This window comes from Pelobates fuscus, chromosome 5 (assembly GCF_036172605.1).
Source record: "Pelobates fuscus isolate aPelFus1 chromosome 5, aPelFus1.pri, whole genome shotgun sequence".
NCBI classification, from domain to species: Eukaryota; Metazoa; Chordata; class Amphibia; order Anura; family Pelobatidae; genus Pelobates; species Pelobates fuscus.
Window position 1 is genome coordinate 270,461,747 of NC_086321.1, and position 15,622 is coordinate 270,477,368.

Sequence of the window (15,622 nt, forward strand, 5' to 3'; positions counted from 1 at the left end):
TCTTGATGTCCCCAGTGACATCACTGCACAAACATGACAGCTTGGTGATGCCATGAAAACAAAGCATGAGACGTAATGTGTCCAATGCATCAAAAAAAAAAAAATCATGTATTATTACTCGTGATGGACGAGAAACTTCTGATGTTAAAAAGAAAAAATGGCAAATTTAAATACAGAAAGCTGACTTTAAAAAAAGATTTGCCTAAAAAGATTTACCAGTTAGTAATTATAAAACAGATGCATGTACCCAATCTCAATTATTTTCTTCGCATAATTAATTCTTGTAGTAGAAACAACGTCTTTTGAAACTTTAGTCAAGAGTAATTATATTGTATGAATGTACCAATACAACAGCTAACAATATAACAGGACATGCAAATCATTACATGAAAGTAAAGCTACACTATAATAGAATCAAAGTATAACAGTAATATTATAAGCGGTACTCAAATTGTCACTTTAAATAATATGCATTATTGAGATGGTCTCTTAAATGTCTACAACGTAAATTACAAGAACAAATTCAACTCCTTTATACAACGATATAATAAATATAATATAATAAACGATATAATAAATGGTAACATTAATAGCTTCTAGATCAGGGTAGGCAACCTTTGGCACTCCAGATGTTTTGGACTACATCCCCCATAATGCTCTTACAGCCATAGTGCTGGCAAAGCATCATGGGAGGTGTAGTCCAAAACATCTGGAGTGCCGAAGGTTGCCTATGCCTGATGCTGTGCTGATACATAAAGGCAATAACACACACAAAATGAAGATTGACAGTACCTTTTCCCAGTCATGAGTGTGTCCACAAGAATAGACACCAGCTCCTGTTGGTCCTGTTCATTGCCCAGTTCATATACCAACCCAAGACCTTTCGATGCAACATCTTGACTAAGTTCTGTAATAGATTGTGTGCAATAAGCAATGCGACTTTGTGCTGCTTTGAGGATCATCACAGACAAGTTATTGATGGACTCAAAGGAGTTAGGCTGATAAATGGACTGAGACATTAATGGCGTAAAGGCAGGCACATTAACATCCCCACATCTAAGCAGCTTCACAAACTCATAAAGGTGTAGTATACTCGTTTCATACATACTTCATGTGCGAAAAATCCTAGCAGTGACAGAATTAATATAGGAAAACCAGACCAGTTTTTTTTTAGAAATATCTACATTCAGACAAAAAATAACACTCCAAAAAAGGAGGACAAAAAGAAGAATCAAGTTGCCCTGAAACTAGGAAAAATATATAAGCTTTACTTACTAAACTGTGTATTGTAACAATGCACAAAAATAATGCATTTTAAGTTGGAAGAATTGCAAAGCTGGAATTCCCCCCCTAACTAATTCCACTGATCTGGTCAAATATTTGTAAAGTATTTGCAATTCCTAGTTGTGTAAATAAGGCCATTAAATTCACAGTACGTTTCTCAAGTTTATTGCCTCAAGAAGAATTGTCCATCAGGATTTCAGCTGTTGTTGGTTCTTTATGATCAGCTGGAATGTTTCCCATACAGAAGTAAAAAAGGCTTATGGTGTCCAATCCAGTCTTTGAATGTCACCACTGATCCTGGTTTTACCAGTAATTCATGCGGATGAGAACTGGGTAAATCTCCAATCCTGGACCATTCATGTGTTCCTGAGGAATGGCCACTACCAGATTACAGGGCAATGAATAATCTACTTTGTGTTTAGTGATTGATTAAGGAAAATGTATTCATCTCTTGATGGTGATAATCTACCTTTACAGATGAATACAATTTTTTTTCCCCATTGCTGGACATTCACAAATATATGCTTAAATAGATTTAGTACCTCTTACCTGGACTAATAAAATATAAACGTAATTATAAAAACTGCTTCTTAATACCTAGCATAGATAATTAGTTAAATGGCTCTTTTATTTATTTATTTTTAATCTAAATTTCACTGTTCCTGCTTCCTTTCACAAATCATACATAGCACAAGGAAATCTTGACCCTGGAATTGTAAATTAATGAACATTTTTATGCAAGTAGAAGGATTTAAAATAAATAAATAAATGTAAAAAGTGTATACGCACCATCATTATCGGATAGAACGGATATAAAGGCACTTTGAATCTCTTTAAGTTTCGACTAAAAAAGAAATGCAAAATATATACAAAAGATTTCAGAATGCATACAAATCTCTCGTACATTATAGAATCTGTAATTACTCTAAAATATAGACAAGTGCTACACATCATGAACTCTAAATGGTTGTTCAGAAGCCTAATAAATTGTTATTTGACTCAAGTTAGAAGAACTTCATTTGGTTGAGAATAAAATATGGCTATACAATGGAATAGACAAATGAAATTATGAATTAAAGCTGACAATATCTGGAGACTCATTTAAGGAAAGGTTTATATTTTGCTTTTAAAAGTAGTTACAAAAGGTTGAGTAGTTATAAGTGTCTTAAGACAATCTCCCATGAAAACAGGTTTAGTGCAGTAGCCTCATAGACACGAGGACATACTGTTAAGCTGAACGAATCAACACATAATGACACAGTGATGGGTATAATCAAGGAACAATAGACCAACATATCACACTTCAGATTTCAAGATTCATTTGTGTTGTGCATAAAAATAATTAAATAAAAAGTTGGCAGGGTCAACACCTACATATTTACTATCAGTACTAGATGACCTGTTCCTTCAAAGATCATTTAAAGATCATTAAAAAGGAAAAAAATATTATATGGATTTCCATATTTCAAGTATCTTATATTTTAATGCAAATGTGATGGTAGGAGCAATAGGTCCCCCCCTCACATTTTAATTTAGGGTCCCCATCCGCCGATCAGGGGTGGGGGCTGGAGGGGAGGACAATACGTCCCTCTGCCCCTTATTGTTATTTAGGGCCCCCACCCGCCGCTCAGGGTGGGGGCCGGGGGGAGGACAACAATAGATCTGTCCTCCCTTATTGTCATTTAGGGCCCTTCGGGGGGTGGGAGGGGGCAAGAGGTCCTCCACTTCAGTTTAATAGCCCCCACTCGCACGGTACGGGTGGGGGACACTAGGGTTGTTTTTTTAATTTTATTTTTTAACAGAGTTAAAGCAGACATGCCCCTATTCGCGGCATAGCGTGTAGGGGCAGAATTTACAAATACCAAGTAATCTTTACTTAGTATTAGTAAATTTGGCTGAAAGACCAATTTAGGTCTTTCAGCCTTTTGGTAGATAACTCCCTAATTCTCACGGTATTAGGGAGCCATCTAAAAGCGGCTGCAAGATGCAGCCGCGATCGGATCGTAATTTCATTCATTCAAATGAAATTCCGGTCCGAACAAAGTCCCGAATTGCGTCCTAACACGAATGGAGAAACTGTTCTCATTGGGTTAGGACAAAATTCAGTGGTTTCGCTGGCGTTCTGTCTAAATGACAGGACGTTCGGGAATACTGACAGGAAGCATCTCGAGATCACAGAGGAAAGGTAAGAATCGTGGAAAAATTGCTTTGATCACAGGAAACGGAGCACACTTTGCTCCTCCGCTGGTCAGAGATGGTCAGGCATAGGAAACCTCCATAAGACAAAGTAGTCCCTACTTTGTCTTATGTTTTAAAGAAAACTAGAGCAGACAGGAAGAAATGAAGAACAGATCCTGAGAGAGGGAGAGAAGAGGAATCGATTAAAGAAAGGTAAGTTTAGCATGACAGTGCCGCTTTAAATATAGATTTTGTATGTGTTTACATTACATTACAGTAAGAGAGCAAAGTCTACCTTTCAGAAGGAATCCTAATGAGAATATATACCTAATGGCAGGTGCATTATGACGGATATGATATGAATTTTACCTTTATTTCTTTATGTTCATTCAGTTTTTTCACCAGTGAAAGGAGCCAGACGCACGCAGCCTGACGGATGTGCGGATTGATGCTCACTATGTACTTGTTGAGAATCTGATCTACAACCCATTGAACTTCATCATTCACCTTCACATCTATCCAGACAAAGGACAAAAGATGCTCAGAAATTTCAGCATACACCATGTAGTGCTACTTGCTGCACATTACATGGGACCAAGCATTTAGAAACTAGCACAACTTTTTTTTTTTAATCATATAAAATTTTAACATCTAAGCAATGTTAATTGAAGCACTAAAAATCAGCAGGTGAAAAAATATTTTATTTAACATTATTTCACTCTTTGCCTGGATATCCTCCCTGTATTTAATAAAACACCTGAAAAAGAGACAAACTCCGTGTAGTGAATATAACACAGTGGCACAATGGCTAAAAGGTTGGACTGAGTTTTCAAAAAACTGTTCAACACTTCCAGAGCTACTTCAAGCATCATAACCACTTGCTGCACAGAGTGTTCCTTTAACCACTTAACCCCTTAAGGACCAAACTTCTGGAATAAAAGGGAATTATGACGTGTCAGACGTGTCATGTGTCCTTAAGGGGTTAATAATGTTTAAAGGCATACTATGAATGCTAGGAATACAAAGCTATTCATGGTACTATAGCTCCCTCTGCCTCCCCCCTCCATCACGCCCCCCACCCGGCTAAATAAAGTGGTAAAAATGCTTTAATTTACTTACCTTATCCCAGCGCGGATGTCCCTCGGCACTGGGTCGACGCTCCACCCCCTCCGATGTTCCAGGACGAGCATGTGCTAATGCGCATGCACGGCAAATGACGTGCGAGCATTAGACCCCCCCTATAGGAAAGCATTGAATCAATGCCTTCCTACAGGGAAAAACTCCTGCAGAGTGTGAGGAGGTCCAGCGCCAGATACCGGTAAGTTTGGACGCAGGGAGCGCCTCCAGTGACTGATGAGCTGAAGTTGGTTGGGTGCCTATACTGTCCCTTTAACTGTATATACCACACTTCAAATGAAAAAAACAAACAAAAAAAACCCTAATGCTACAATATTCAAGATAAAAAAAAACACAGAGCATATGAGCCATCTTTCAAGCTCTTCTGCAGCATTTCCCACAAATAGCAATCAGACCTTTTTGTTCCGTTCACCCCATGCAAGGGAAGATATAGGCTTATTTTTTCAACTAATACACCAAATATTTTTATTGACTAATTTAACCGTTTTAGGGCCATTCAAATACTTTGATTTATGTATGGTCACAGAATCCCTACACAATTAAAATGTTTCAGGCAAGTGTACTCAAAATCTCGCCTAAGAAAAATGGTACAAATTGCATATATTCAGAATCAAACAAAACTAGACTATTTACCAGTGCGTGGATGGTATTCTTCTTCTGTGACAAGCCAAAGATCTCTAGCCGCAGAGGATTTTGTACCAACAGCAGCATTTGTAATCGCTTCTCCTACAGTGAACTGAAGTTCTATTTGTTTTGCCTGCATGAAAAGATATAAAATTACAGAGGAAAATGTTAGCAAAACAAATCATTATATTTAATATTGACAAACATATCACAATGATCAGTCTGATAGAAACTCAAATCCCAGATCAGGCCAGCAGGCAACATTATTTACACTGGTCTCTGCCAAACTTCTACGAATGCATTAAAAAAATAACCCTGGACCATGTCCCCCCCTCAACCTGATGAACAACACAGTGCAGAGGTGGCTGCTTTGGGAAGGAGGGGAGGAGAGATGGGGCGGACAACATCCACCAATCTACCCTCCCTATCTCTCCCCCTCTTCCTTTTTTTTTTTTTCCTCTCTCTCTCCCTCATCCCAACTTTCTCTTATCCTTTCTCCTACACCCCCTTTCCTTTCACTCTAGCCAGTGCCAACCTACACTCATTGACCGATCAATCCCCCCAACTCATATTCTTCGTTAACACAGACAAATAAAATCAAAATGCAGATTGTGCAGTGCATTCTCTTATTTTCCCACTACCTGCCAACGAGCAACCAATTTACTATGAGCTGATAGTAACCAACATAATCTGTATCAACCCGCGTGCTCATACAGACCCATACACTAATTCGTTACAAACTATGTGACATATGCTTACACTAATGTCTCAATACTAGTTCCTGTACTCTGTAACAAATCAACAATGACATATCATTATTGTTTATGAGCCTGTATCAATAAACCTTTTTCTTGAATGAAGGAAAAAAAAAAAAAAAAAAAAGTTGTATTTCAGATTAACTATACTCTCCAGAACCAATCAGTGTCACGTGATTATACGTAAACAATAATTACAAGCCCGAGTTCATGGTTTATTACTACCAATCAGCTGTAAAATCTCTGAAGTGATTCCAAGTAAAAATCTATGAATAGTTTCCCAGCACTGCCTGATTGAAAAATATTCATAACCAATCAGTATTCATAACCAATTAGTAACCAATCATTTTTACTTTTATAAAGAATGCAGAAATAAGTATTGAAGGTGAAGCATGCCAAACAATACTTAATGCATAGGTTTAAAAGACAGGTTTAAGGAACACTATACTGCAGGAGTAGCAGTTTAGGTTCCCGACCACTCACAGATTGGAGTTAAAAGATTGTTTTACTTTTTCTTCATTTTGGACCTGACAGTCACCGCTTCCATGGCTGAGAACATCATTTTTGATGATCTCAGCCAATCCAATGCTTTCCTATAAGAAAATGCTTTGCTGCGCCAATCAGCATGGCCTCAGAGATGCAGAGCGTAGAAACACTGAACGTAAGTGATGCACACAGCGCAGCATGAATTAAGAAGCACCTCTAGTGGCCGTCTGAGTGACTGCCACTAGAGGTGTTACTAGGCACCAATGTGAACACTGCGTTTATATTGAAAAGCCTGCAGAAATTATTTTCTACAACTTTGTACGAAACCTTTGTACAGATTTGTGGGAGCACAAAAAGTGAATTTCACATTTTACAAGAATTGCAGATTTCAATAGAATTTGGCACTTTTAAAAATGAACCTGGTTACACCTCCTGCATGACAATAGGGTAAGCAATCATGTTCCATCCTGGTTGTTTAGAAATGATTAGTGCATTGTTTTTATAGACTTTCTGGTTGTTTAGAACTGTGTAGTTAAACTCACAACACATTCAATTGCCCAAATCCATTTTCTTGCAAAGATTTCTCATTAAGCTGCATTGGGAACTCTGGGTTGGGTTAGAAGCAGGGCCGGACTGGCCCACCGGGATACCGGGAAATTTCCCGGTGGGCCGCGGCACCTGGGGGCTGGAGAGTGAGAGGGAGCCCTGCTGTCTAATAAAATCGCGGCCGCCGGCCGCATGTCAGTGCCGCCGGGTGGCCGGTCCGGCGGCACACTCTGAGGTGATTACTCACCTTGCGGCCGGCAGCCCCATCTCCTGTGCTGACAGCTATGCTGCTGTCAGTATCAGTGAGTGTGCCGGGCGGCCGCCTAAGCGATCCGGCGGCACACTCACTGATACTGACAGCAGCATAGCTGTCAGCACAGGAGGACTGAGGGAGGGGGCGGAGCTAACTACCAAGCTCCCTCGCGGTTCCCATAATTCCCAGCATCTACACATCATAGAGTAGGGATTACTCTATGATGTGTAGATGCTGGGAATTATGGGAACCGGGAGGGAGCATGGTAGTTAGCTCCGCCCCCTCCCTCAGTCCTCCTGTAGCAGCAGCAGGTACAGAGAAAAATAGGGGAAGGGGAAGGGGGGGACAAATAGAGGGGAAGGGGGGACAAATAGAGGGGAAGTGGAGGACAAAAAGAGGGGAAGGGGGACAAATAGAGGGGTAATAGAAACACTGGGGAAGGGGGGACACAGAGACTGAGGGGTAATAGAGAGACAGGGGATGGGGGGGACAAAGAGAGGGGTAATAGAGAGACACCAGGGAAGGGGGGTGCAAAGAGACAGAAGGGTAATAGAGAGACAGGGGATGGGGGGACAAAGAGAGGGGTAATAGAGAGACACCAGGGCAGGGGGGGGGGGACAAAGAGACAGAGGGGTAATAGAGAGACAGGGGATGGGGCGGGGCAAAGAGATGGGGTAATAAAGAGACACCAGGTAAGGGGGGGGGGCAAAGAGACAGAGGGGTAATAGAGAGACAGGGGATGGGGGGACAAAGAGAGGGGTAATAGAGAGACACCAGGGAAGGGGGGGACAAAGAGACAGAGGGGTAATAGAGAGACAGGGGATGGGGGGACAAAGAGAGGGGTAATAGAGAGACACCAGGGAAGGGGGGACAAAGAGACAGAGGGGTAATAGAGAGACAGGGGATGGGGGGGGGGCAAAGAGATGGGGTAATAAAGAGACACCAGGGAAGGGGGGGACAAAGAGACAGAGGGGTAATAGAGAGACAGGGGATGGGGGGACAAAGAGAGGGGTAATAGAGAGACAGAGGGGTAATAGAGAGACAGGGGATGGGGGGACAAAGAGAGGGGTAATAGAGAGACACCAGGGAAGGGGGGGACAAAGAGACAGAGGGGTAATAGAGAGACAGGGGATGGGGGGGGCAAAGAGATGGGGTAATAAAGAGACACCAGGGAAGGGGGGGGCAAAGAGACAGAGGGGTAATAGAGAGACAGGGGATGGGGGGGCAAAGAGATGGGGTAATAAAGAGACACCAGGGAAGGGGGGGCAAAGAGACAGAGGGGTAATAGAGAGACAGGGGATGGGGGGGCAAAGAGATGGGGTAATAAAGAGACACCAGGGATGGGGGGGGGCAAAGAGACAGAGGGGTAATAGAGAGACAGGGAATGGGGGGACAAAGAGAGGGGTAATAGAGAGACACCAGGGAAGGGGGGGACAAAGAGACAGAGGGGTAATAGAGAGACAGGGGATGGGGAAATAAAGAGAGGGGTAATAGAGAGACACCAGGGAAGGGGGGGACAAAGAGACAGAGGGGTAACAGGAGAAGGGGGGACACAGAGACAGGTGGGGTAATAGAGAGACACCAGGGAAGGGGGACGAAGAGACAGAGGGGTAATAGAGAGACACAGGGGATAGGGGTACAAAGAGAGGGGTAATAGAGAGACACAGGGAGGAGATGGGGAAGAGAGACTCAGGGAGGAGATGGGGAAGAGAGACTCAGGGAGGAGAGGGGGAAGAGGGGGAAGAGAGACAGGGAGGGGAGGGAAGAAAGAGACACAGAAGGTTTGTTGGCTGGGGCTAAGAACAACACAAAAGGGGCTAGGGAAAGAGAAATACAGAGGCTGGAGAAGGGTAAAAAGAAACACACAGGGACTGGGATGAAGTAAAAGATGCACAAGGGTCGCTGTAAGAGAAAAAAAGGAGACAATTGGAGACAAGATACACTAAACGAGGTAAAGGTAATAGACGTAAATTGATGTGATCCTGACAGTAATACACACACACACACATATATATATATATATATATATATATATATATTGATGTGTGTATTAGTAACATATATTTATGCCTATAATATTTACACATATAGTAATATACATTTATATATGCATAATACACACATAAATGTCATTAATATATATATATATATATGTGTTTGTGTGTGTAATGAGCACGTATTGGCCCAGTCTTGTTGCTAGTTGCATACTCATGCACCATAACATATTTAAAGTGAAGAGCGCACCCATAGAACTTCAAAATAAACAAGCTAACTTCATTTTTGTTTAGTTGTGCAATTGCAGACATTCAGCATTTCAGTATCATTACTAAAATGTCCTTAATAGGCCAAAGTAGTTGTACTGAAACATTGATTACATGCAAATGTACGTCTACTTAAAATAAAGGCACTCTTTTGTTTATTTTGAAGCCCTATATGCGTTCTTTCGTTGGAGTAAGAGTTTTCAATTTCAAGTTATTTTTTCACCCTCTATATCAGCACACTATGCTGGCACGACGCATTATTGGGCTGGTATAGAATTTTTTTCCAGGGCTGCTTTTAGTTTCCAGTCCGGCCCTGGTTAGAAGGGAAGGTTTGCAAAAGGCAACACCAAGAGATTTGCAGCTTTTTGCAAGCTGGTTTTAGATATAAACACAATGAAAAAAAATGCCTAATTAAATGCATGCATGTTTTCAATGAGGGTATATCTACTTAAAAGTGTTATTTTTTCATTTTTAATTTGGGTAGTGGAATGTCCCTTTAAGGCCCAAGTAACAACTAGAAAAATTATCCAAGTCAGCTATTTTGAGAAAGGTCATGATTTCAAAGAGGATTCAAATGTAAAGCCACTTTAGCGAATAACCCTGTTAATTTTATTAAAAACAAGTTACTCACTTCAACCGATTCCATTAGTCCTTGAAGCAGCATTCTTTGATAAGGGAAATTCCCATCTCCAACAGTAAAAAAACCCAGAGTCCTTATAGCTCGTTCTTTGGCCTGCGAATATGGTTAGATCAAGCATACAGTCAAAAAAAGCACGAATTTAAAGTTACAAAAAATATTTCTGTTCGCCTCTTAAGGACGGATGACATTTCATGACATCACCAAAAATTTATAATTTGTTGAATATTAAATATGTTAAACATTTCAATCACTAGGTAATATTGCATAATATTACATTTGTTTATTCATTAATCTATTGGTGCTCATTTCAATTGTAGCTGATGGGACATAAAATTCAAAACAAATAATAAAAAAAAAAAAAGAAATACACATTACAATGCAAACCCCTTTTTGCCAAAAAGTAGACTATATAGCAAAACAGTTGTATTATTCACCACTGGGAAAGATGAAAGGATCTTAAACATGTATAGCTTGAAGGAAAGACGAGATTGGGGGGAGGGGGGGCCTGACCGCCATGGCGAGCTGTCGCATGGTGTCTGAGCTCCGTGCAGCATCGTGAAACTAACCTACTTTATGTTCTCTAAAACACCGGACTTTTAACCCCTTAAGGACACATGACGTGTGTGACACGTCATGATTCCCTTTTATTCCAGAAGTTTGGTCCTTAAGGGGTTAAGCGTGACAACACCGTGAGACCTAGCGACATATTTACGGCCTTCCCGGCGGCGGAGGCATTGAGAAACGGACGATCTCTCGGTCTCCAACCTACCTGGAAGCAGAATCACAGCGGTTGAGCCCCAATATTTCTCCCCCCTGGTGAGGGTTATCCCGGCACACATCTACTTTGGAACCTGCTGCAGTTGGAAGCACGAACACAAAGTGCACAGACCCACCTAAGATGGCGGCCGTCTCGTGCCCACTCTCTCACAGCATGTCGGAGCTGGATCGGATCTTCAAGGCTTTCTGGGCCAAGTTGGCCAGCAGACTGCACAGTGCCACGCAAGAGCGGACACCCGCTGACACACCCAAGCGACCACGAGACAAAGGTACAACACGGGAAGTCGGGACGGCAAAGCATGCAGTGGGCCTGACACTAAAACGAAGGCCCAAAGGCTGTGCAGATGGTGCTCCCTCTCCTCGGAGGCTCTGCAAACCTCGGAAGCGACACGCTACCCTAACTCACCGGGTCACAAAGCAAAACAGCGCTCATGGCGCGAAGCATGTCTTGAGGACTCTCCATGTGCAGATAGCTCAGCCAGGGAAGCCCTGGGTGAAGAGCAGAGATGACCCTCGGGCGCACGGGCTGGAAGTACAACGACCTCAGCCTACTCAGTGGGACCCCACTGAACCAGCAAAGGGTGTGGGCTGACTGCATGGACTTTCTTTAGGACACTAGGCAGCGGTCTGGATGGATACAATCACCCCACTGCATGAAGACCCTAATGGCCTCCCTCTGTTGAAAAGCATACTTTATAATAGTTTTACACAGCATCTACTAACGATGATTGTGTAGCTTCATAGAATGCCATGAAGGTGTTTTTGCAGCAAGCATTATATTCATATAGCCAGCAGCAATTGTATATGTGTAGCCATTGTACCTTGCTCTTTGTCTCATAATTTTCTACAGCAACCACTAGGCAAGCATTCAAATAGCCTGACAACAGCTAATCTCACACGGACATATCTAGTTACCTAAGAATCTACCTGTTTATTCTCCTTTTTCAATACTCATGTCTCACCAGCTTGTTTTAAACCTCATTATCATATAACATAATACCCGTCAACGCATGCGGGCACACGGTCCACCCTGTCAATTCAAATGCATTTCGCCAATACGGCTTTATCAATATGGAGTAAGGTTACCTTGTATTGATAAAGCCGTATTGGCGAAACGCGTTTGTGGAAATTTTACTGTGTATTTTTACCATATTAAAGATTATTTGGACACTTTCTATTGAGTGCCATTTATCTTTTTTACACTGTATATTATTTTGTTACCTGCCATTTTTAATATCCTGGACTCCAAGCAATCCGAGGTGGGGCTAATACCACCAGCCCTAATTTCAAGGAGCAGCCGGTCTGCTCCTCTCTTGTGAGTACCATTTTATATTTATTATTTTATCCAGTGAGCACTATTGGTTGTCTCTTATCTTTGAGCATGGAACACACCACTGACGGAGGAATTTTCCCTATATCCCATAAGCTAGAGCGAATTATAGCTCTTATAAATGTGAGTTTTATACCTACTTTTAACTTCTTATCCATTTTTACTACCAGACGTATTGCACTATCCTGTTTTGTATTTGTTTTATCTTTCACATACGAGTGCATTTCCAAGAACAGCGAGGACCTTTCCTTCGACCAATACATCAACAGATCTCCCATTTTCCATAGGAGCATCTTCTAGATAAGACTTTATTTTTATTTTGGACTATTTGCTATCCAATATTGTTATTTATATTTTGATTTTTTTCTTTGGCGCAGCCTTTTTCTGTTAGAAGGCTATCCTAGCTATAAGATAAGACCAGGGACTAATGAGAGTATTTAGAAAATTGGGCAGACTAGATGGGCCGAATAGTTCTGATCTGCCATCACATTCTAGGAGTTAATCTATGAAATTACATTTACAGTTGTCCTCAAATAATTCAGCCAGATTATAGCCAAGTTAATATCATGCCAAAAGTTAGCACAAAATGTATACTTTATTTAACCAACCATTACTAGCAGTCATTTTGATGTGTCATGTGATAATGTAGTTTTCCGATATGAGCATGTAACAATACAATGCAAGCAATGTTGCCACATAATATGTAATAACAGCTGTATTTCTTTAATTTTATAATCTCACATCACTGGGTAGATGAACAACAATCTCAAAATATTTAACAAACAAATAAACATGAGAGCAAAGGTGAATACACGGACTGGACATGCAGACTAGGCCTGGGATGAGACAGATTCTATATTTTACAATAATAAGATTAGTTGCCCGGATAGAAACAGTAATGGAGGCCTAAACGCACCAAGTAAACGTCGCCTTATGTTCAGGGAACTTAAACGCATAAACCCGGATATAGAACTCCTGCAGGAGACACATATACCGACCTCAGTGAAATTTGCTCTCAGGGATCATACCTTCAGGTCTGTCCACGAAGCAAGGGCTTTAAACAAACGGAATGGGAGTAGCGGTGCTTGTACACCAGAGATGCCCATTCCGAGTGGGGACTGTTACGGCTGACCCGGGTGGGCGCTTTATTTTAATATCGGGAAGTCTGTATTCTCATACCATTCATCTCCTGAATATTTACGCCCCTAACAACCCCTCTGTAGACTTTTGGGACAACATGACCCAGATGGTGAACGGTTTACCTCACGGCATGGTGGTTGTAGGAGGGGACCTTAACGCTGCACCATGCCCTGCGGTGGGCAGAGGCTTACGCGGTGGACTCCCGAGGTCACACGGGAGGGGTAGCCAGGACAAATTGCTTCGCTCCTTTATACACCGTACGGGTCTCATTGACATCTGGAGAGTGCACCACCCTGATAGCCGTAACTATACCTTTTACTCAGCGCCCCATGATACTTACTCTCGGATAGACTTATTCTTAGTTAACTCTTCTTCCGCATCCAGAGTCTCAGGTACTGCGATCGGCTCTATTACTTGGTCGGACCACGCTGAGGTCACGCTAACTTTGGATAAGTTGTGTGTGGCTTCTCCGTAATCCTGGAAACTAAACACTTCTTTATTGCAAGACCCGGCCGTAGTAGAGACTGTTCGCAAGGAATTGCTAGAATATTTCGCGAGGAATGCGGTAGCTGGCATTCGACCGGCTACGGTGTGGGCCGCACATAAAGCGGTTATTAGGGGTATATTGATTCGCGAGGCCTCCCTGAAGAAAAAGCGTAAATCGCAACTATTGTCATCACTATTAGAGGCACTGGGGAAAGCGGAAGAAAAGCATAAGGCTATCCCCTCACCGGGCGCTCTGTCGGATGTACGAAACCTCAGATCCGCGGTTCGTGATACACTCATAGACGATCCCGCCAGAGCCATAACATGGTCCAAGAGGACCTTTTACGAAAAATCCAATAAAATGGATACGTTGTTGGCCAGGTCTCTCCGCCCGAGACAGGGGCACTCGCATATCACGAGGATCAAGGACGCTTCAGGTAAGTTTTGTACAGACCCTACTGAAATTGCTCAGGTTTTCACAGAGTACTATACCAATTTATACAACCACTCCAACGGAACCGCCTCAGACCATCAGCGCGAAGCTGACGATACTCGTGCCTTCCTGTCTCGCCTTTCTTTGCCAAAACTACGGGGCGAAGAATCTGCTGCCCTTGGAGCACGCATCTCCGCTGAGGAGATAGATGATGCAATTTCACTGTTGAAAGGCAACAAGGCTCCAGGTCCGGACGGTTTTGAGGGCGGCTATTACAAGACTTTTCGTGAGGAACTCGTACCCCATTTGGAGTCGTGGTTTCATGACTTAATGAATGGAGGCGTCCCGGACCAGGATATGTCGTTGGCGGATATCGTGCTCTTACCGAAACCGGGCAGGGATGATCTTGTCCCGGGCAGCTTCCGTCCGATCTCGTTGATCAATCACGACTCGAAAATCCTAACAAAAATTTTGGCTAACCGACTGAACCCCCTATTAACACGATTGATACACCCAGACCAAGTGGGATTTGTACCTGGCCGGCAACTTTTCGAAAATACTAGGCGGAATGTTGACCTAATTTGGAGGCAAACAAATAGAAAAATCCCGACGTTTTTGTCCCTCGACGCGAAGGCCTTCGATAGGGTTAAATGGCCCTATCTTTTTGAGGTCCTTCGACACTTCGGCCTACCAGGCACCTTTATAACCGCGATTAGAGCAATGTATACGGATGTTAAGGCACGGGTTCGGATATCGGGGGCAAAGGTGACGCCCTTCAGTTTGGGGAACGGTACTAGGCAGGGGTGCTCTTTGTCTCCCTTGCTGTTCGTCCTCTCCTTAGAACCCCTTTTGCAGGAGATTTGCAGGAGATACGGAAAAGCCTGGATATCCGGGGGATCTTGGTTAGGGGCCAGCGGTATGTCGTCTAGGGTTTTGCCGATGACATATTGCTGACCCTGACGGATCCGATTGGGTCAATGGAGGCACTGGCGGATGTCCTTGATGCCTACGGCGGGCTGGCCGGCTACAAGGTAAACATGCCTAAATCTAGCGCACTCCCTCTTTGCATGACCGATCCTGACATAGCCTCCATAGGTGATACTTACCGGATTCGTATAGCGAGGGACCACGTCAAATACTTAGGGGTCTGGTTAACGGCGGATCCTACCAGTCTATATGCACAAAACTATACATCCTTGATCCGCACCCTGATAACCGATATGGAGAAACGGCTGGATAAACCGATTTCTTGGATCGGTAGAATCCATTCGGTGAAAATGGACGTTCTCCCC

At 42.6% G+C, this 15,622-nt stretch overlaps 2 protein-coding genes across 2 annotated transcripts in view; one reads left to right on the forward strand and one right to left on the reverse strand.

Annotated features, from left to right (window-relative positions):
- Positions 1-15,622, forward strand: part of SMC2 (structural maintenance of chromosomes 2) — a 446,565-nt gene that overhangs the window by 66,458 nt on the left and 364,485 nt on the right. The gene's annotated exons all lie outside the window — the stretch shown is intronic.
- Positions 1-15,622, reverse strand: part of ECPAS (Ecm29 proteasome adaptor and scaffold) — a 72,455-nt gene that overhangs the window by 25,246 nt on the left and 31,587 nt on the right. Inside the window, exons 23-27 of the mRNA XM_063455287.1 lie at positions 10,156-10,257; positions 5,233-5,356; positions 3,832-3,977; positions 2,074-2,128; positions 793-907 (exon numbers count right to left, since the gene is read on the reverse strand). Of these exons, the coding sequence (XP_063311357.1) occupies positions 793-907; positions 2,074-2,128; positions 3,832-3,977; positions 5,233-5,356; positions 10,156-10,257 (542 nt within the window). The remainder of the gene's footprint in view (positions 1-792; positions 908-2,073; positions 2,129-3,831; positions 3,978-5,232; positions 5,357-10,155; positions 10,258-15,622) is intronic.